Raw genomic sequence first — 20932 nt, 5'->3', positions numbered from 1 at the left:
CTTACAGCTGAAGAGGGTCTTCTTATATGGTTATAGAATAAAAAGTATGAATCTTGCAATGTGGTGATGTCACATATCTCAATTTCTTTAAACAAAACAGATATGAGAAGAATAATTGCATTTGCATAATATACACAAAATGTGTTAGTCACATATAAAATGAGTAAACAGACATGATGTTTTGGCATATGATGTGTTGTTTTAAGTGACTTGGTTTGGCACAATTCAGAGGTCCATTAAGCTACAACAACTTTATGCATTCAACAAAAGCTGTGTAAAACCACTCAGTACACAGAACAGCTCCAGAATATACACACAACCAGCCTGGCATGGACACTTCAGATTTCTCTCGTAAACACTGCATACACTATGCCATTGACATGTTATTAACTGCCCAACATTTTCTACCACATTGGTTGTGCAGCACATTTAAGTACAGTAATAACTAAGAAGTCGTCAGTAATTGATGTTTGTATTTAAGTAGCAATGATTGTACATACTTAGACGACTTATGAGTTCACATCTGTCCCATGCCCTTATTACTATTTGTACAAATGAAACCATATCATGTTGTTGTGAGCCACAATTAATCTCAGTTAAGTTGTTCAGGTGTAGAATTGAGATTGTTGTAGTTAAATTGTTTGATTTATTAATGTTTTTCTATGGCCTTGACAGTATGTGTGTATGTATGTATTGTATGTGAATATAGGTATTGTTTGTGTAATGTTTTGTTAGCTTTGTCTCGTTTTGGGGACTACGGATGAAAAATAGCCTCTGGCTAAATCCGTACAATACATGAAATGGACATTTTATGTTAAAAATTGTGCATGGTCCCTACTTAAATAAATAAATGAAAAAAAAAAAAAAAATTCTATTAATCGTTAACATACAGTGGAATCCAAAATTACTGACACCCCTGACTGGCAATTCACAAACGATAGTTTAAAAAATATAAACAATATAATTATTGAGATAAACTCAAAATACCAACATGTGAGAAATACTGTAATTTATTAATGTTTCAGTGGAACCAACCAAAATAATTTATTGATTTAATAAAAAATCAATGTCCTCCAAATCAAGGTTTCATAATTAATGGCACCCTTCTAGATTTTTGTAAATAGCATCTACCAAAATTAAACCAGGAATTAAATCTCTATCTAAGTCTTAAGGAACTATATTGAGCCATCGCTTCCTGTTTCACTAGGGTAAAACAATTAGGTAATACGCATGAAATATCCCTTTGTCATCCAACACCATGAAGAAAACAAAAGAACTGGCAGTTCAAATGAGACAGATGGTCGTAGACCTTCACAAATCTGGTAATGGCTACAAGATCCACAAACGATCGAATATACAACTGAGCACTGTCATGGCAATTATTCAAAAATTCAAAAGACAAGGAACAGTTGAAAACCTCACGGGTAGAGGACGCAAATGCATTTTGCCCCCCAGGATAGGGAGGAAGATGGTGAAAGAAGCAACAAATTCCTCAAGAATCACTGTGAAAGAATTGCAGGCCTTGGTGGCATGTGGGAGTCACCAGGTTTCAAAAGCACCATCTGACGCCACCTCCACAACCACAGGCTCTATGGATGGGTTGCCAGAAGAAAGCTCTTTCTGACCCCAAGACACAGACGCAAGTGCTTGGAGTTTGCCAAATGTCACTTCAATTATGACTGCAAGAAGTAGCTCTGGTCAGATGAGACCAAAATTGAATGTTTTGGTCAGATACAGCTCGGCATGTTTGGCGGCGAAACAGAGATGCATACAAGGAGAGGCACCTTAGACCCACTGTGAAATATGGTGGTGGGTTAGTGATGTTTTGGTGCTGTTTTAATCCCAGAGGTCCAGTGGCACTGGTTAAGATTAAGATGGCATAATGAATTCCACCAAGTATCAGGCCATTGTGGCTGGCAATCTGGTTGCCTCTGCCAGAAAGGCTGGGACTTGGCTGTAGTGACATTCCAACAAGATAATGACCCAAAACATACAAATCAAGATCCACACAAAAAAATCAATGTTCTGCCATGGTCATCTCAGCAGTTGATAAGTGGAGACCCCAAAATGTGGAGGGTCTTGAAAGGATCTGCATAGAGCAGAGATGCCCAATCTAGGGCCTGCGGGATTTCATTGCATTAATTTAGCAGATTGCAGAGTAATGAATTTCTTGTATAATTAAATCATAAAGGAGGGGAACTAGGGCAACTTCAACATTTTAATATAATACAGTAAGCAGATCCTGAAATTCGGCAAGTAATTTCCTGAATTTCCACGTTCATAATGCGGGAAATTCCGGCACACTTTTATTCATTTTACAGTGTGGCTGTGAATTTGTAAACCAGTAGATACAGATGAGATGAACAAATCAAATTAAAAAACTTGTTGTATCAAACTGTAATTCCAGAAGCAGCACGAGTAAATCCGATGTCTTTCACTTTCTCTCTTGTGCAGCTGTCTGAAGTGTTAGTGTGCACAATGAGGAAGGGCTCTGTCACTGTAACAGTAAGTTACTGCACTTAAGATGTTACAGGTATATAAACTTTCCTAAACCTGTTATTTCAACATGCAAATGGCGTTATACCACGTCTCCGTAAGTGAGTGATGTGATAAAACTATATCAATCCTGTTAACATAAGCTGTTAACTTTGCAAGTGCGTGCGCCTTTCATATCTTGGCGCTCCCTCATTAGTCATAATGCAGCACATTTGCAAGAAAGGCAGAAACAGCAAAAATGCTTTTTGTAATAAACCAGCTGCATGGTGAAGAGAGATGCGTAAACACCTGTTACATCTCTCATCTCCATATCTAGTTCCATCCAGGGTCAGAAATTAACGGGGGCTCAGGGCAATTGATATAGTTCCAAATTAATACATCCACAGTTTTCTTCATTTGAATTTTCGCTTAACATTATTTGTTTTGGGCCGTCCATTATGCAGATATTGCCGAGTCAGTGACGGATGCCTGTGCCTTAAACGAGCACAGACGGGCACTTCGCTTCCCACACTCCTCATCAGTCCAGTACCGTGCTCCCACGCTAAAGATACCTTGGATTGCCTTATGACTCCATCATCCTTTTATTTCAAATACTTTAATTTAAACAATTAATTCATATTTAAAATGGCATGTTTCAATTATTACAAATTGCATGATCTCTACATTGCATAATGTGCATTATTACTGAAATGTTTATTATATCAATAATTATATTGTTTTATTTTTTAAGTATTGTTTGTGCATTGCCAGTCAGAGGTGCCAGTCATTTTGGAGCCCACTGTATATAGAGAAGTATACAGTGTGTATCTGCAATGGCGACAATTACGACCATAATAAAAAGTAGGTGTGGACTGTGTCTAGATTAGTTACATATTACTCATTCAAGAGAGAAATGGTGTGGCTAAACCAACAGTTCAGTTTTTGGAAATTCTAGAATAGCTCAAATCTCTTATAGTACCTTTAACTTGGTGTTCAAGCAGAGTGAACGTTTAATTTAATTTACTTTCATTTGAGTTAACTAGATGCAAGTAGACTTAAATCAGATTTGTTATTTAAATATTTCTTGCAATAAGCCGCTTTCTGGTGTCCATGTAATCATAGTCAATGACAACTTTAGGGTTTATAGTTTTGAGATAGGATATTCTGATTGACCTCCTCTTTAACCACTTTTAAGCCACATCCACACTAATCCGTTTTCATTTGAGAACTATATTTTGGGTTTCTTAACATCATCGTTTTCAAAGGTATGTGGTCATGGAGAGTGTTTTCGAAATGCTCCATTTTAATTGAGGAAAACACTGTTCCAGTGTGAACAAGAGATGTAAACTTAGGGGAAGCAATCAATTTTTAAACGAAAATGTGTTAGCATGGATGTTACCTTAAACATAGCTTTCATACAACTGAGGCAACATCCACACTAAAACATTTGAATTTGAAAACTCTGTTTTCAGTTTCCTCATGCCGTTGTTTTCCAAAGTATGCAGTAATAGAAACCATCTTCTAAAGTCTCCATTTATGATGGAGGATAACGTCGTTCCAGTGTGGTTAAGAGGCATAAATGTAGCAAGTTCAGTGTGTTTTCAAATGAAAATATATTCATGTGGATGTGACCCTTAGACAAGGATTTAATTCCAATCAAACTACATCTCTTGTTTTCCTAAACTAGAATTCTGTAGTCAACCACCAGAAGAAGGGACGGGATCCGACAGTAGAGTGTACATGTACTACGACATGAATAAAGATCAGTGTCTTCTCTTCAAATACAAAGGAGTGGGTGGGAATGCAAACCGTTTCATTGCTGAGAAGCACTGCATGAGAAACTGTTCTGACAGAGCTGAAGAGCTGTTTCCGACGGACGGTAACTACTCCACATTGATTTACTGTATCTATTACACAGACAGACAGACAGACAGACAGACAGACAGACAGACAGACAGACAGATAGATAGATAGATAGATAGATAGATAGATAGATAGATAGATAGATAGATAGATAGATAGATAGATAGACAGACAGATAGATAGATACTTTAGACAGACAGGCAGACAAACTGATAGATAGATAGATAGATAGATAGATAGATAGATAGATAGATAGATAGATAGATAGATAGATAGATAGATAGATAGATAGATAGATACTTTAGACAGACAGACAGACAGACAGATAGATAGATAGATAGATACTTTAGACAGACAGACAGACAGACAGACAGACAGACAGATAGATAGATAGATAGATAGATAGATAGATAGATAGATAGATAGATAGATAGATAGATAGATACTTTAGACAGACAGACAGACAGACAGACAGACAGACAGACAGACAGACAGACAGATAGACAGATAGACAGATAGATAGATAGATAGATAGATAGATAGATAGATAGATAGATAGATAGATAGATAGATAGATAGATAGATGTTAGCACATAACATCTCTAACTCAAGAAAATGCTGCCACCCTTTGGTAAAAATAAAAGCTTGTTTGATTAGCTTGCAACTATCCATATGTACAGGAAGTGATTTTATTCAGGTCTCTTTTATAATCCAGATAAAAAGACCTGCCAGCTTCCAAAACTACCAGGGGACTGTTTTGGCAACTATATCCGGTATTACTACAGCCCAGAGCATCACACATGCAAGAAATTCTACTGGAGTGGCTGTGTGGGCAATGGAAACCGGTTCTTGACATTTAATCATTGCAATGGCACATGTTTCAATGCAGCAGGTATGTGTTGAATGAAATTAAACTTGTTTAGCAATGATGTTACCCTTAATATGTGTAAGGAAAACAACTTATCAATGTACACATTTTATGTGGCACATGTTTGAATAGATGTAGGCCATGAAGATCATTCAGATGAAACAGATGTACAAGTCGGTAAGTGTTGAATATCTCAAGATCTTCTTTACCTATGTATTTTGTTTTTTAATTCTCTGTTGATCCCACTGATATTAATTTATTTTTGATCCCAACAGGAATTATCATAGGTGTTGTCATGGGCCTTATTGGAGCCATTATTCTCATTGTGGTCATTGTCTTTGCAGTCAAGAAGTATGTTTTTCATTGTCTCACTTTTCATTCCAGTGAATATTTCTCAGAGTAGACTTATTATTAATGTATAGAAACGACTCGGTTACTAACGTAACCTCGGTTCCCTGAGAGGAGGGAATGACTATTGCGTAAGTAGCTTACGCTATGGGAAAACTCCGTTTCTCGAGAAATACTGAAGTCTTTATGTAAAACGCATTGCAGCTGCACAGCAGACAGTGATGAGCGAGGCAGCTCGGTCATTGGCTGTGCTGCGGCAACTGCTCGAACCAGTGACGGGGCGACTTAGAACGCGCGACCAATGGGGGCGCGTCCCGCATTCGCGCGCTCAGAGCCTGCTGAAATTAGCATATGAGGGCTATATAATGAACGTCCTGTCATGCCAGTTCCTTTAGGTTCAATCGACTGAAGCGAACTGACCAAGCACAGACACGGCAGCTTACGCAATAGTCGTTTCCTCCTCTCAGGGAACCGAGGTTACGTTAGTAACCGAGTCGTTCCCTATCGAGAGGTCTCTCCTATTGCGTAAGTAGCTTAAGCTATGGGAACACCATGTAAAACGCTGTGCGTGCTGACTTCGCTCTATAAAGCCAGAGGCAGGTGCCTGAGCCTTAAAGCAAAGTGATATTCCACGAGCCGGCCAGCGGCGAGCTATATAGTGGGGTATGACAGGGCGCCCTTGCCTTCAAGGTGGGGCGCTCCTTGTACAAACACAAGCACATATCTCATGTACTGAGCTTTTGTGTACTGGTACGCATAATAAACCCTCTAAGTCGGTCAGAGACGGACCTTATAAGGGAGGAGATGATGGCCAGCATATACAAGTCAGACTGATAGAATGTTGGAATGCAGTGAGGGGACCTGTAGGTTATAAAACCTGATAAATGTCGAAGGCGAGGCCCAGCCTGCCGCCGCACAAATATCTTCAATGGGTATCCCACTCGACCATGCCCACGAGGAGGCCATGCTCCTCGTAGAGTGAGCTCTGACGCCTAAGGGGCATTGAAGGCCCTTGGCTCCATAAGCTAGCGCTATAGCATCCACTATCCAGCGCGATATTCGTTGCTTTGAGACAGCGAGACCCTTAGTTCGGCCGCCAAAGCATACGAATAATTGTTCCGTCTGTCTGAACAGGGCAGAACGTTCCAAATATACTCTGACGCCCTGACCAGGCAGAGTAAATTTGCATCACCTTCGTCTGCTGAGGACGATAGCGCTGCCAGAGATATCACCTGTGCTCTGAAGGGTGTAGAGAGCACCTTAGGAATATACCCGTGCTTTGGCCTAAGGACAACTCTGCAGTCGTTAGGTCCAAATTCCAGGCAAGCAGCGCTTGATGACAGCGCGTGCAGGTCGCCCACTCTTTTAACTGAAGCGAGTGCCAGCAAGAGCGTGGTTTTGAGCGAGAGCTGCTTGAGGTGCACGGTTCGGAGAGGTTCGAACGGGGCACCTTTGAGTGCGTCCAGGACCGTGGCCAGGTCCCAGATCGGCACCGAAGGTGGGCGAGGAGGGTTCATCCTCCTAGCGCCTCTTAGGAAACGAACGATCAGATCGTTTTTCCTAATGAATGTCCTTTATCAGGATTGTGTGATGCCGCTATGGCAGCCACATAGACTTTGAGCGTGGAGGGTGTGCGGCCCCCTCCAGCAGCTCCTGCAAAAAGGCGAGTACACTTGGTATCTCGCGACGTTTTGGGGTTCAAGCTCTTGGTATCACACCAGTCACTGAACACTTTCCACTTTTGGGCATACAAGCGCCTCGTAGAGGGGGCTCGCGCCTCAGTAATGGTTTTCAGAACTCCACTGGGGAGGTTCTCGGGAATCCGTTGAGGGGCCATGCATGGAGGGCCCACAGATCGGGGCGGGGATGAAGAATCATCCCGCTGGCCTGTCCGAGGAGGTCTTGCCTCAGCGGAATCGGCCATGGGGCAGATTGCATCATCTGCACCAGCTCTGGAAACCACGTCTGGTTTTTCCAGAGTGGGGCTACCAGGAGCACTGCATATTTCACCTCCCTGATCCGACTGATGACCTGAGGCAGCATCACGATCGGGGGAAAAGCATACAAGGGGCGGCTCGGCCAAACTTGGGCGAGCGCGTCCGTGCTTTTTGAGAAGAAGAGAGGGCAGTGCGCGTTTTCCTTGGAGGCGAAGAGGTCAACCTCTGCCTCGCCAAAGGTTCGCCATAACCACTGAACCGTCAGAGGGTGGAGAGACCATTCTCCTGGGAGAACTTTGTCTCTGGATAGCATGTCCACTCCTTGGTTCAGGACGCCTGGCATGTGCGCTGCCCTTAGCGAGCGCAGGTGGTGTTGTGACCATAGGATGAGCTCCCTGGCCATAGAGTGCAGGGAGCTCGACCTGAGTCCACCTTGGCGATTTATATACGAAACTACCGTCATGTTGTCCGTTCGGACCAGGACGTGTTCGTTTTGCAGGTACGGAAGCAGGGCTCTGAGAGCCAAGGCGACTGCTTTCATTTCCAGACAGTTTATGTGTAGGCGCTTTTCCGGGTTTGACCAAAAGCCGGAAACAGGCCTGCCCTCGTAAAGGGCCCCCCATCCTATTTTGGAGGCATCTGTCATGATAATATTTCTCCGCGTATTCAAGCCCAGACTCACGCCGGTTTGATACCAGTTTATGGCTTTCCAGGGCGTCAGGGCTTTTATACAGCCGTGATTTGCGCTGATCAAAAAGTGGCCCGAGCGCCACACGTGAGTGGGGACACGGCTCTTGAGCCAGCGCTGGAGAGGACGCATGTGCAACAATCCTAGCTGGAGTACAGCTGATGCCGAGGCCATGAGACCAAGCATTCTCTGAAATCGTTTGACGGGGGCGTGCGCGCCCGTTCTGAACGATGTTGCAAGGCGTCGAATAGAGAGTGCGCGCTCTGATGAGAGGCGCGCTGTCATCTGCACTGAGTCTATCACTATTCCCAGAAAAGAAAAATTCTGGCTGGGGGATAGCACGCTCTCTGCAAAATTTATTCTCAGACCCAGGCATTGTAAATGGCTGATAGTCCAAGATCTGTGTGTCATTAACTGAACCTCTGATTGTGCTATGATTAGCCAATCGTCGAGGTAATTCAGTATCCGCACTCCCTGCTGTCTCAGGGGGGAAAGTGCCACGTCCATACATTTTGTGAATGTACGGGGGGCCAATGATAGGCCGAATGGTAGTACTGTGTACTGGTATGACTGTCCCTCGAAAGCGAATCTCAGAAAGGGCCTGTGGTGAGGCGCTATCGGGATGTGAAAGTAAGCGTCTTTCAAATCCACTGATAGAAACCAATCCCCGGGGCGAACTTGCGCGAGGATATGTTTGGTTGTTAACATTCTGAACGAGCGAATCATTAACGCTTTGTTCAGATGTCTGAGATCCAGGATGGGGCTGAAGGCCACCGTCCTTTTCGGGCGAGAAAATAGCGCTGTAAAACCTGCCTCGCTCAAAGAGGGAGGAACAGTTTCTATAAGCCCTTCTCTATCAGTTTGAGCACCTCGGTGCGTAGAACATGTGACACATCTTTCCTCACTTTCGTCTCGACCACCGCTGAAAAGCGGGGTGGTCTCGTGGCGAATTGAAGTGAGTATCCGTGTTTTATTATGTTCAAAACCCATTTCGGCATGTCGGGATTTTTCCCAGGCTTCTGCTCGCGACAGATATGGGCTGAATGCCGGCTGGGAGCGTGTCGCAGTGACGTATGGGCCCGCCGGCAAATCGCTTTGTGCTAACACAGAATCTACGGCTCTCAGAGGCGCAGGTGCTGCTGAGCAGCCGTATTGAGTGCCGAGTGCAGAGGTGCGTGTGAGAGTACAGGCACATGCGCTATTTCGAAATGCTCACAGCATGAGTCGGAGAGGTGCTTGAAACTGTATGAACAGTGTTTTGAAGTGGGGGTGCATTCATCATTATGGGCACGCAGCCACATTCATAAAGCTTTCCGCATTTAGCGGGGAGTTTCTTAGCTCGCGCATTGCATCTGTGATGTTTGCGGCATAGCTGTTTGAAACTGTGTGGGTAGCTGTGTGTAGGGGTGCGTGCAATACGGCAGAGCACACGCTACACTTATAGCACTTCCCGCTTTTACTGGGGAAGTGTTTATAACTGTGAGAACAGTGCTTGTGTGTAGTGGTGCATACATGACAATAGGCACACGATCTACATTTTTGAGACATCCAGCCTGAGCTGGGGAGGTGTTTGGCACTGTTTGGACAGTATTGATATGTGGGAATGCGCACTTTAGTGTGGACATGTGAACCCTTAGTGACACAGGCAGAAAATGACTCTTTTGGTGATTTCTGTGTGTCGCCGTGAAAACGGCGTCTGATTGCAGGTGAGCGAGTTTTATGACTGGCCCATTGACTGCTGTATAGACATTTCCAGCCGCCTGTAAGGGGACTGGGTAATGTTTTAAATGTTTGCTGAGGAGCGGTCCGGCATTTGCGAGACACGTACTCCCTCTCTTTCTTCCTGCTGCTAGGAAGACTTACGAGGCTCTGTGTTCAGGGTGATTCTGGGTCGAGGGCCTCGTTACTCCTGCGGCTTTCTTCGGCCAGCGGAACGCGAGCGGCGTCGAGCGTCCTTTTCAGGTCTGCTCTTCGGCTGGGAGATGGGCGGCTCTGCCCTGGCTCGCTGCTGCTGCTGGGGCGGTTTTTGAGATGAGCTGGAGCGCTTAGGCAGGAAGTGATGCATAGCTTGCGAATCCTTCCACGCATCAGTGAAGCGCTCCATGAAATCTCTCACCGTAGGTCCGAACAGGCCGCTCGGAGTGACAGGTGCATCAAGGAAGGGTGCCTTATCCGCGTCCTTCATCTCCATTAGCGTTAGCCACAGATGGTGCTCAAGGACGATCAAATTAGCCATGGCCCGGCCAATGGATTGGGCGGTGGCCTTTGTGGCTCGCAGAGCTACGTCCGTAGCACTGCGCAGGTCCTTAAAAGCGTCGGGTTCAGGTCCAGACTCGTCCATAGAGCGGAGAAGTTTGGCCTGAAACACTTGTAGAACCGCCATTGAATGCAGCGCTGACGCAGCTTGACCGGCGGCGGCGTATGCGCGACCGGTGAGAGCTGATGTGGTTCTGCACGGCTTCGATGGGTGAAAGCTCTGGCCTTCCATCCAGCGGTGGAGGGTGGGCATAGATGGTTGGCCACAGTCTCCTCTAGGGGCGGAGTTGCCTCGTAGCCTCTTTCTCTCGCGCCGTCCACTGAGGAGAGCGAAGAAGAGAAAGAAGGCTTTAGGTGAGCCGAGTGCGGGGCTTTCCATGACTTTGTGAGCTCGTCGTGCACCTCATGGAAGAAAGGAGAGGGTCTCTGTCGGGGGGCCTGCTGGCGCCCCTGCAGGAACCACTTATCCAGCCGGCTGCGGGCGTGTTCTTCCGGAGAAGACCAGTCGAGCCCGAGGTCTTCCACGGCCTTAGACAGGATACGGACGATCTCCGAGTCCATGCTGGTGCCCGGGCTCGTTCGACCCCGCGCCATCGGCATCAGCGGACACGTCGTCGGATGCAGCGTCAAGAGAGAGGCTGTCATCCTCTCCGTCGTCGTCCCCTGATGTGCCGAACGAGACGAGACCCACCGCTTTGTTGGAGGGGTGCAGGTCCGCTCTCGGGAATGGACCGGCGGCGGGGAGACATCTGGTAGCGGTGATGCCCGCGGGGACTGAGCCGGCGTGACATCACCGGAGTCGGGGTGCTCTGGCAGCCTCTGTGAGCGGCGCTTTTTCTTGCGCGGCTCGAACAGAGGTGGCAGCACGGGGGCAGCTGGCTCGCTTGCGGTGAAAACGGCAAAGCGAGTCGCGCTTCGGCGAGGCCCAAGGAGTCGCATTCAGAGCATCCGCCCTGAATGAGTGCAGCTTCTGCGTGGTCCAGACCCAGGCAGCGACTGCAGATGGTGTGCCGATCTCCGTCGGAAAGAGGGCCTCTGCATGAGGCGCAGGCTGAAGGCATTTGAAACAACGGCTGGAAAATAACTGTTTTACTCTTAAAAGCGTCGCGGGGGCGAACGCTTGTTCAGTAAAGGATATGCGATGCGCGCCGGATGGCGTAGCAGAAGGCTTCGAAGGCGGCTGAAGATGCCGGCGTCCTCTCAGCAGTCCCGCTGTAAGCTTGTCCACGGCGGTGAAAGACTCCAAAAATCCGGAGGATCCAGCGAAGAGAAGGTCTTCGCTGAAGGAGATTAAATCTAAAAGAACTGGCATGACGGGACGTTCATTATATAGCCCTCATATGCTAATTTCAGCAGGCTCTGGCAGCTGAATCGCGGGCCAGCGCCCCATTGGTCGCATGTTCTAAGTCGCCCCGTCACTGGTTCGAGCAGTTGCCGCAGCACAGCCAATGACTCGCTCATTACTGTCTGCTGTGCAGCTGCAATGCGTTTTACATAAAGACTTCAGTATTTCTCGAGAAACGGAGTTTTCCCATAGCGTAAGCTACTTACGCAATAGGAGAGACCTCTCCATAGGGAACATACCTTATCTTACGTTATTGTCAAGGAAAAAATATACAGCTCAACAGAGGGGTAAGTTGTCACAATTGTCAGCCAAATTTAAATAGTAAACCGTTTTTGAAACAGCAAACATGTGTCCAAAAATATTGTTTTTGCCAGAAAACATTGTATTTAACAATTGTATAATTGTATAACACACATATGACAACATGCCCCAACCTGACATTTATGGAAAAAATACCCTTGCACTTGCACATTTAATGTATTTATTGAAAGGTAGAAAAAGAAAAAAAAAGAAAACACATTTGTGTAACTGGACATTATAGACCTTATAACAACATGTCTACTATTCTTCAATTTCATTTTAGGTCTGGATCAAAAAAGGAAAAGAAAGGAAAGAAAAAGGAAGATGCAAAGACAACAGAGAAACCATTAAAAGAGGAGATAATTGAGATGTCTTTAGATGAAGCAAAATGATGTCTGTTCATCAGTACTGAAACTTGAATGCTCTGACCATTACCAGTAATTCATCACAAATGTACATTATGGTATAAAAACTTTGAGCAATCTTTGTATACAAAATATTTTTTTTGGCAAAATTTGTTCTAAAAGAAGGACAGATAAATAGGTGTATAATATTTCTGTTGTTTACTTGCACTTGATTTTGTTATATGTCCTTTAAAGCTAAAATATTTCAATAAAAATATAAAGTAGAAAAGTTAGCATGTTCTTAATTGACTTATTTTATTTAAAACATTTTGTAAACAGTCTTTTGGGATATATAAAATACACATTTATTTTACATTCAAGTGTCTTTTTCAGCTGTCCATGTCTGTTTCCCTTCCTCTCTATAGAAATCACCAATCAGACATGCTTATGTTTTTGGCAGCTCTTTTACAGTAGAGTTTAGGGACACAATCATTAAATTCTGAACTTTAATGCCTTTGTCTGATAGGTAATATAATCATATGTAATCATTGTGGCAGGGCGGAGAGTGGGGCCGGGTGGTGACTCTACATACCCGGTCCCTTATCAGGCTAATCAAGCCTCCGAGAGGGATAAAGGCCGACTGCGGAAGATGGTGCGGGAGAGAGAGATTGTTTACGGAGCATGTCCGTCGTGTGTGTTTGTGTCTTTTGTTTAAGTTTCTCATTAAACTATTATTTATATTGTCAAGCTGGTGCTTGCCTCCTCCTTGCCCATCTAAATCCCTTTACACTGGTGCCGAAACCCGGGAGGGAGGAGGGATGCCCGTCCTCGACACTGCCGTCCACCCGGGGGAGCGACGCTGCCATCCGCTGGGGGATGGAGTTGTTACGAAGGCAGGTGAAGGCAGACGAGGGGTGAGGATCTAAATGCAGTTTATTGGCAAAATAACTAGGCAAACAACACTGGAAAATAAAACAAAAACACGAAAGACAACCAAGGGGTACACAGGCCGGAGAAACATCCACGGAGGGCAAAGGTAACATGACACATGAACAAACACATCCAAACATCTTCTTCCAACGACCGACCATGACTAGGGAACAAACAGGGTTTAAATAAACAAGCACAACGATGACTAAATTACATGCAGGTGAGAACAATGAGGTGCATGGCCAGTGATGAAGGCAGGGAATTATGGGAAGTGTAGTTTATGACAGTTGACAAGTGAAACACAGGGCAGACAACAGGGGATCGTGACAGGAGTAGCCCGACTGCCCGGACGCGGTGAATGGCCGCCGTCCTCGAGGCAAGTGGGGACTGGACTCCCCGACCGCCTGGAGCGATGGAGCCGCTGCCAGGGGTGGAGGAGAGCCATGCCAATCCCCAGAAACACGGAGGGGTCGAAAGAAGACCGCCGTCCACGAGGGGAGGAGGGAATTGACTCCCCGACCGCCTGGAGTGGTAGGGCTGCTGCCAGGGGCGGAGGAGTGTCCCCACGAGTCGCCGGGAACGCGGAAGGGCGTACTGTCCGCCGGGGATCATGGGTCTGACTCCGATCCGCCCGGAGAGGAGCGGCAGTCATCCACCTGAGAGGGTGGAGGAGTAATCGAGGACCATGCGACAGTGTTAACTAATGTTAACATGTACAACGATTTCTATTTTTTATAGTATATTGTATGTTGAAATTAACATTAACCAAGATTAATGAATGCTGTAATAGTATTGTGTGATGAGGAGGAGGGCGGGGCCGGGCCATGAAGACATATGGGAGGCCTTGAAAAAGGCTAATCAGCCAGGAGGGTGATAAAGACGAGCCGGAGACACCAGTTCAGAGAGAGAGAGAGAGAGAGAGAGAGAGAGAGAGCGATGCACACGGCAGCATTGCATATGTATCTGTGTTTGTTTGTTTGTTTGTTTGTTTTATGTTGAGTTTCTTATTCAAATTTATGTTTACTGTTCAGCCGGTTCCTGCCTCCTCCTTTCCCATCCTTTATGTTACATATTGTTCATTGTTTGTTCTTGTGAACTATGTTGTTAACTAATTTAAAAAAATGGAACCTTACTGTAAAGTGTTTCCCATTTATTTAAAAACATTTATGATTTCCAGAGACAAAGGGGGAAATCACTGAAAATTAATTATTGCCACTGATTGCACCGTTTAATCGCACAGTCTGCATGAATTTAGCACCCAATTATTGCAAACGTACCCCAAATATTAGTGCTGAACGCAATTTGCACACTGCAATTTCCCAAATTGCAAGCCAGTTCTAGTGCTCTATTATGGAGACTACCACGATCTGGCACACTTAAAGGGATAGTTCACCCAAAAATGAAAATGCAGTTGTTTACTCATCCCTGTGTTGTTATAACCCCATATGACTTTCTTTTTCTTAACACAAAGGGAGACATTGTGAAGGAAAAAAAATGTGCTCAATGATATCATACAATGGCAGTTTATGGTAACTACATCTTCAAGTTTCAAAAGGACACAAAAGTATAATTCAGAAGTCTATTAAATGATTCCATAAGACTCATGATTGTTATGAATTCATATGATAAGGTTTGATGCAAAACACACAAACGAGTAATCGGTATGGCAGATTGTCCTGTCTTTACATCCAGTCTACAGTTTTTAGTGCAAATCACACAGTTTTGTTCTCACTCCATTGGCATTCCTACTTCTCACAACACACATACACAACTGGCAAACTTTCTCCTCAAACCTTTTCTGCCCACAGCCTTCCTTCACTCTACACCTCACTCCCTAACGAGCAGCCATTTTATACTTACTCCTCTCTTGGGACCGGTTGCACCAGCTATACGTAAGTTACAACTTAGATTAGTTGTGGTGTTAATGGGCACTAAGTCACAATTTACATACTACTATTTGAGGGTTGCAACATTAAATTTAGGTAGTACTAAGTAAAGTAGTTGCGGAATACTCACTCACTTAATGACATCAATGAGCTTGTTTTGGTTGACAGGCTTTAGTCTTGTATGATGTATGTATGATGATGTTGGCATTTACACTTGTTTACATTAATGGGAGAAAACATGTATGATGATGTTGGCTCTTATACTCGTTTTCAATTCCGGGAGAAAACATTATTTTAAAAACGTACTTCTTCAGCATGAAACCGATCTAACGGTGCACTTTCCTGTGTCGCCTGGTGTCAAGTTTCAAAATATATAAAATATTATAATGAATAAATGTCTATTTTTCCAGCCTGCTGTATTAGTATTTATTTATTATCCATCATTCATTTTAGATACAGTTATTGAATATTGTTATTTGCATAAGCTATATCATTAATGAAATCTTGTTCTGTTTCGTATTTCAATGGCCACATAATTTATTATAACTGACAGTTATTTGAGAAGACAAGGTTTGAACATCAACTGTAACAAAATCAAATTGAAATGCATGGCTTTTTAACACTTCTGTGTATAAATTTGAAGGCTGCTTATTGGATCAATACAGGTAAACGTCATACTACACATTACATTACAGAGAGCTTATGACCTACTAGTTAAGTGGTGCAACCAAAATAAGCACTGAATTAGTTACAAACGAACTAGTAGTTACTAAGCTACTAAACTTTAAGTCCCAACTTACATGAGAACTTACGCACAGCTGGTGCAACCCTACCCTGCTCCTTACTGTTGGGGTGGATCATTAAAGTGGCAGGACACATTTGGACTCTGCATCTCAAAATGTCTCGATTACGTACATAACCTCGGTTCCCTGAGATGAAGGGAACGAGACATTGCATAGAAACTCATATGGGAGTGCCTTCATACACAACCTAGTTGAAACTGAGAACAAGGAGTGCATCGCTCATGCCTCAAGAACTCTGAGTCTTGTAGTGCGGCTAGCCTTTACAATGTCTTGTTCCCTTCGTCTCAGGGAACCGAGGATATGTACTAAACCGAGACATTCCTTTACAACTTCAGTCCACTTGACATTGTGTAGTAACGCATATGGGATCCCATCATGCAGCATCACATGAATCCCATCATGCAGCACTACATGACATAACTTCCCCGAGAGGAAACATGGCGGCGCAGTCTTATGGGACGACGACCGTCATGAGCATGCCGCAGTGAGTGATCCTTGTGATGGCCAGTAGGAGAGCGCTCATAACGAATATATGAACTATAGTCATAATTAACTCCTTATGAACCCAGTCAGGAAGGGAGTTTATTTATAATGAAAGTGCTTGTGACTTTATGGTAATTATAACAGCCTGAATGCAGGCAGTTGTGAAAATGATGGGGAGCCCGTACTTAAAGGCAAGGGCATAAGCATATATACACTCACCTAAAGGATTATTAGGAACACCATACTAATACTGTGTTTGACCCCCTTTCGCCTTCAGAACTGCCTTAATCCTACGTGGCATTGATTCAACATGGTGCTGAAAGCATTCTTTAGAAATGTTGGCCCATTTTGATTGGATAGCATCTTGCAGTTGATGGAGATTTGTGGGATGCACATCCAGGGCACGAAGCTCCCGTTCCACCACATCCCAAAGATGCTCTATTAGGTTGAGATCTGGTGACTGTGGGGGCCATTTTAGTACAGTGAACTCATTGTCATGTTCAAGAAACCAATTTGAAATGATTCGAGCTTTGTGACATGGTGCATTGTCCTGCTGGAAGTAGCTATCAGAGGATGGGTACATGGTGGCCATAAAGGGATGGACATGGTCAGAAACAATGCTCAGGTAGGCCGTGGCATTTAAACGATGCCCAATTGGCACTAAGGGGCCTAAAGTGTGCCAAGAAAACATCCCCTACACCATTACACCACCACCACCAGCCTGCACAGTGGTAACAAGTCATGATGGATCCATGTTCTCATTCTGTTTATGCCAAATTCTGACTCTACCATCTGAATGTCTCAACAGAATTCGAGACTCATCAGACCATGTCCAATTTTGGTGAGCTCTTGCAAATTGTAGCCTCTTTTTCCTATTTGTAGTGGAGATGAGTGGTACCCGGTGGGGTCTTCTGCTGTTGTAGCCCATCCGCCTCAAGGTTGTGCATGTTGTGGCTTCACAAATGCTTTGCTGCATACCTCGGTTGTAACGAGTGGTTATTTCAGGCAAAGTTGCTCTTCTATCAGCTTGAATCAGTCGGCCCATTCTCCTCTGACCTCTAGCATCAACAAGGCATTTTCGCCCACAGGACTGCCGCATACTGGATGTTTTTCCCTTTTCACACCATTCTTTGTAAACCCTAGAAATGTTTGAGTGTGAAAATCCCAGTAACTGAGCAGATTGTGAAATACTCAGACCGGCCCGTCTGGCACCAACAACCATGCCACGCTCAAAATTGCTTAAATCACCTTTCTTTCCCATTCTGACATTCAGTTTGGAGTTCAGGAGATTGTCTTGACCAGGACCGCACCCCTAAATGCATTGAAGCAACTGCCATGTGATTGGTTGATTAGATAATTGCATTAATGAGAAATTGAACAGGTGTTCCTAATAATCCTTTAGGTGAGTGTATATATATATATATATATATATATATATATATATATATATATATATATATATATATATATATATATATGTGTGTATGACTTTCTTTCTTCTGCTGAACACAAACAAATATTTTTAGAAGAATATTTCAGCTCTGTAGGTCCTCACAATGCAAGTGAATTGGTACCAACATTTTGAAGCTCCAAAAGCACATCAATGCAGCATAAACGTAATCTATATGACTCCAGTGGTTAAATCCATATGTTCAGAAGTGATGTGATAGGTGTGGGTGAGAAACAGATCAATATTTAAAGGTGGTGTATGCAAAAAATGTCTTACTCCCTTAAAGATATTAATGAAATGAGTGTCCCAAGATATATGAACGGTCTCTTTGACAGCTGTAGACTTTGTAAACAGGAAACAAAATGTGTCTGTGTGTCGCAAACATTAACGCTTTTCACATGCCAATCATTTTGTTCGTTCTCACATTGTTATATTTGAAGCAGATTATTGAGGCTATGATTCATAATGTTTGTCAGTTGAGGGTGTTATTGTGCCACTGTTGAATTTGACAGCCACAAAAACAAACAATGCTTCTCTTTTGCTCGGTTTTGGTCTCAAAACTATCTTTGGAGGGCGGGTTTGGAATGAGGGGGCATGATTAATTCAACGCGCTGGAAGTCTCATCCGTCCCAGAGTCAGCGTTCACAGCCACGTCCGCCCGGAGGAGGAGGAGAAGAGGAAAGGCCTCCACTCTCCAGTCTCCGCCTTCCAAGGCTTCGTCCTCAGAACCTTCCAGGGCAGCGCATTCCACGTTCCGCGAACCAGAGCTCACGCATGCCTCGGTCAGCGAACCAGCACCTGTAGCCTCGACCGTCCCACAGCCAGAGCCAGCGCCTGCAGCCTTGACCATCCCAGAGCCAGCACCTGCAGCCTCGACCGTCCCAGAGCCAGAGCCAGCGCCTGCAGCCTCGACCGTCCCAGAGCCAGTGCCTGTAGCCTCGACTGTCCCCAGTCTCCCTGATGGCCAAAGAAGAGAAGGAAGAGGGCACCTTCTCCCCAGTCTCTGCTAGTGCTTGCGACCACTGAGATCATCCTCAAGCCTTCCACGGCTCCGCCGTCTACGGCTCCGCCTCCAGAGCCTTCCACTGCTCTGCCGTCTATGGCTCCGCCTCCAGTGCCTTCCAAGGCTCCGCCGTCTACGGCTCCGCCTCCAGAGCCTTCCACTGCTCTGCCGTCTACGGCTCCTCCTCCAGTGCCTTCCACGGCTCCGCCATCTATGGCTCCGCCTCCAGAGCCTTCCACGGCTCCGCCGTCTACGGCTCCGCCTCCAGAGCCTTCCACAGCTCCGCCATCTACGGCTCCGCCTCCAGTGCCTTCCACGGATCCGCCGCCTACGGCTCCGCCTCCAGAGCCTTCCACGGCTCCGCCTCCAGAGCATTCTACGGCTCCGCATCCAGAACCTTCCACGGCTCCACCTCCGGGGCCTTCCATGACTTCGCCTCCGGCTTTTCACGGCCCAGTCTCCAGAGCCTTCCACGGTCCTGTCTCCTGAGCCTTCCACGGCCCTGTCTCCTGAGCCTTCCATGGCTCTGCCACCTGAGTCTTCCACGACTCCGCCCTCGGAGTTCTCCATGGCTGTGGTCCTGTGGCCACCTCCCAGGCCTTCTGATCCAGTCCCTATCCTGTGGCCACCTCCCAGGCCTCCTGACCCAGTCCCTGTCCTGTGGCCACCTCCCAGACCTCCTGACCCAGTTCCCGTCCTCTGGCCGCCTCCCAGGCCTCCTGACCCACTCCTCGTCCGCCTGATCTTCTTTGGTCTCCCTGGTCTCCGGCTCCATCCTGGCCCTACCTCCCGGTCTCTACCGTCCCAGAGCCAGCACCTGCAGCCTCGACCATCCCAGAGCCAGAGCCAGCGCCTGCAGCCTCGACCGTCCCAGAGCCAGTGCCTGTAGCCTCAAATGTCCCCAGGACCACACTCCCTTATGGCCAAAGAAGTCTCCCCAGTCTCTGCTAGTGCTCGCGACCACTGAGATCATCCTCGAGCCTTCCACGGCTCCGCCTTCTACGGCTCCACCTCCAGAGCCTTCCACGGCTCCGCCGTCTTGCCCCTTGGGCCCCCTGTGGACTGCCTGTTTGCCCCTTGTCCCCTCCTTGGTCTGCCTGCCCACCCCGAGCTCCCCCTTCACTCCTTGGACGATTCGTTTTTTTTGTTTTTGTGGGGTTTTTTTAGGAGCGTCTAGAATCCGCTCCTTGGGGAAAATCATTCATTGTTCTCAACTGTGTATCGTTTATTTATTATCCATGTGTATTTAAACCCTGTTGTTTCACCATTCGTTGTCAGTAGTTAATTGTAATGTCTATTCCTGAATATGTTCCTGCCTGTGCCCTTCGGGGATGTTTCTCTTGTTTATATTTTGGTTTTCCCCTCGTGGATGTCTTATTTTGTTCCCTATGTTTTTGTATATTCCGAGTTACCCGGTTCATCTTTTGTTTTCCCATTAAAACTGCATGTAGATCCTCACTCCTCGTCTGACTCATAACAGAGGGTGTGTAAATAATGAGAGAATTATCATTTTTGAGTGAACTATCCCTTTAAGAGCCGTTCACACCAAACACGTTTTTGCATTCACCGCTCTATTTTCTTGTTGTTTATAAACATGCTGTAGACGGATTTGGATTTGTCGATTGAATCTTTTCCACTTTGAGGTATAGCCAGTGCTGAAACATGAACCTTAATGTCACAGAATATGTGGAGCGTCATACTGGCATCATGCCAGATACTATTTTGACACGTAACCTCTGAATAATTCCCCACAGTGAGGTGTTCAGGAATAATCAAGTGAGTTCTCCAATATTAGTCACTTATTTTGGGATTGGCAGTCTTTATTGTTCAATCAATTTTTCCTACTGTAGCTAAATTACCATCAGATTTCTTAAAGCAACATTATGAACATATTATAACAGCATATGTTTTGAAATATCACTGTCTTCATGGCATAGATATGGCTCCATCTTT

The 20932-nt window shown here is 45.4% G+C and overlaps 1 protein-coding gene across 2 annotated transcripts in view; it reads left to right on the top strand.

Annotated features, from left to right (window-relative positions):
• Positions 1-20932, top strand: part of si:dkeyp-73b11.8 (BPTI/Kunitz domain-containing protein) — a 40833-nt gene that overhangs the window by 583 nt on the left and 19318 nt on the right. Inside the window, exons 2-6 of one of the 2 annotated variants that reach the window (XM_052120135.1) lie at positions 4163-4354; positions 5054-5230; positions 5339-5383; positions 5482-5557; positions 12364-12710. The exons of the other annotated variant lie outside the window; for it this stretch is intronic. Coding sequence (XP_051976095.1) covers positions 4163-4354; positions 5054-5230; positions 5339-5383; positions 5482-5557; positions 12364-12472 — 599 coding nt within the window. The 3' untranslated portion in view covers positions 12473-12710. Of the gene's footprint in view, positions 1-4162; positions 4355-5053; positions 5231-5338; positions 5384-5481; positions 5558-12363; positions 12711-20932 lie in introns of those variants that run through there. 2 annotated transcript variants of the gene reach the window in all.

Source organism: Xyrauchen texanus, chromosome 46 (genome assembly GCF_025860055.1).
Source record: "Xyrauchen texanus isolate HMW12.3.18 chromosome 46, RBS_HiC_50CHRs, whole genome shotgun sequence".
Lineage (NCBI taxonomy): Eukaryota > Metazoa > Chordata > Actinopteri > Cypriniformes > Catostomidae > Xyrauchen > Xyrauchen texanus.
The sequence above is the reverse complement of the archived record's forward strand: the minus strand, read 5'-3'. Positions and strand labels throughout refer to the sequence as shown.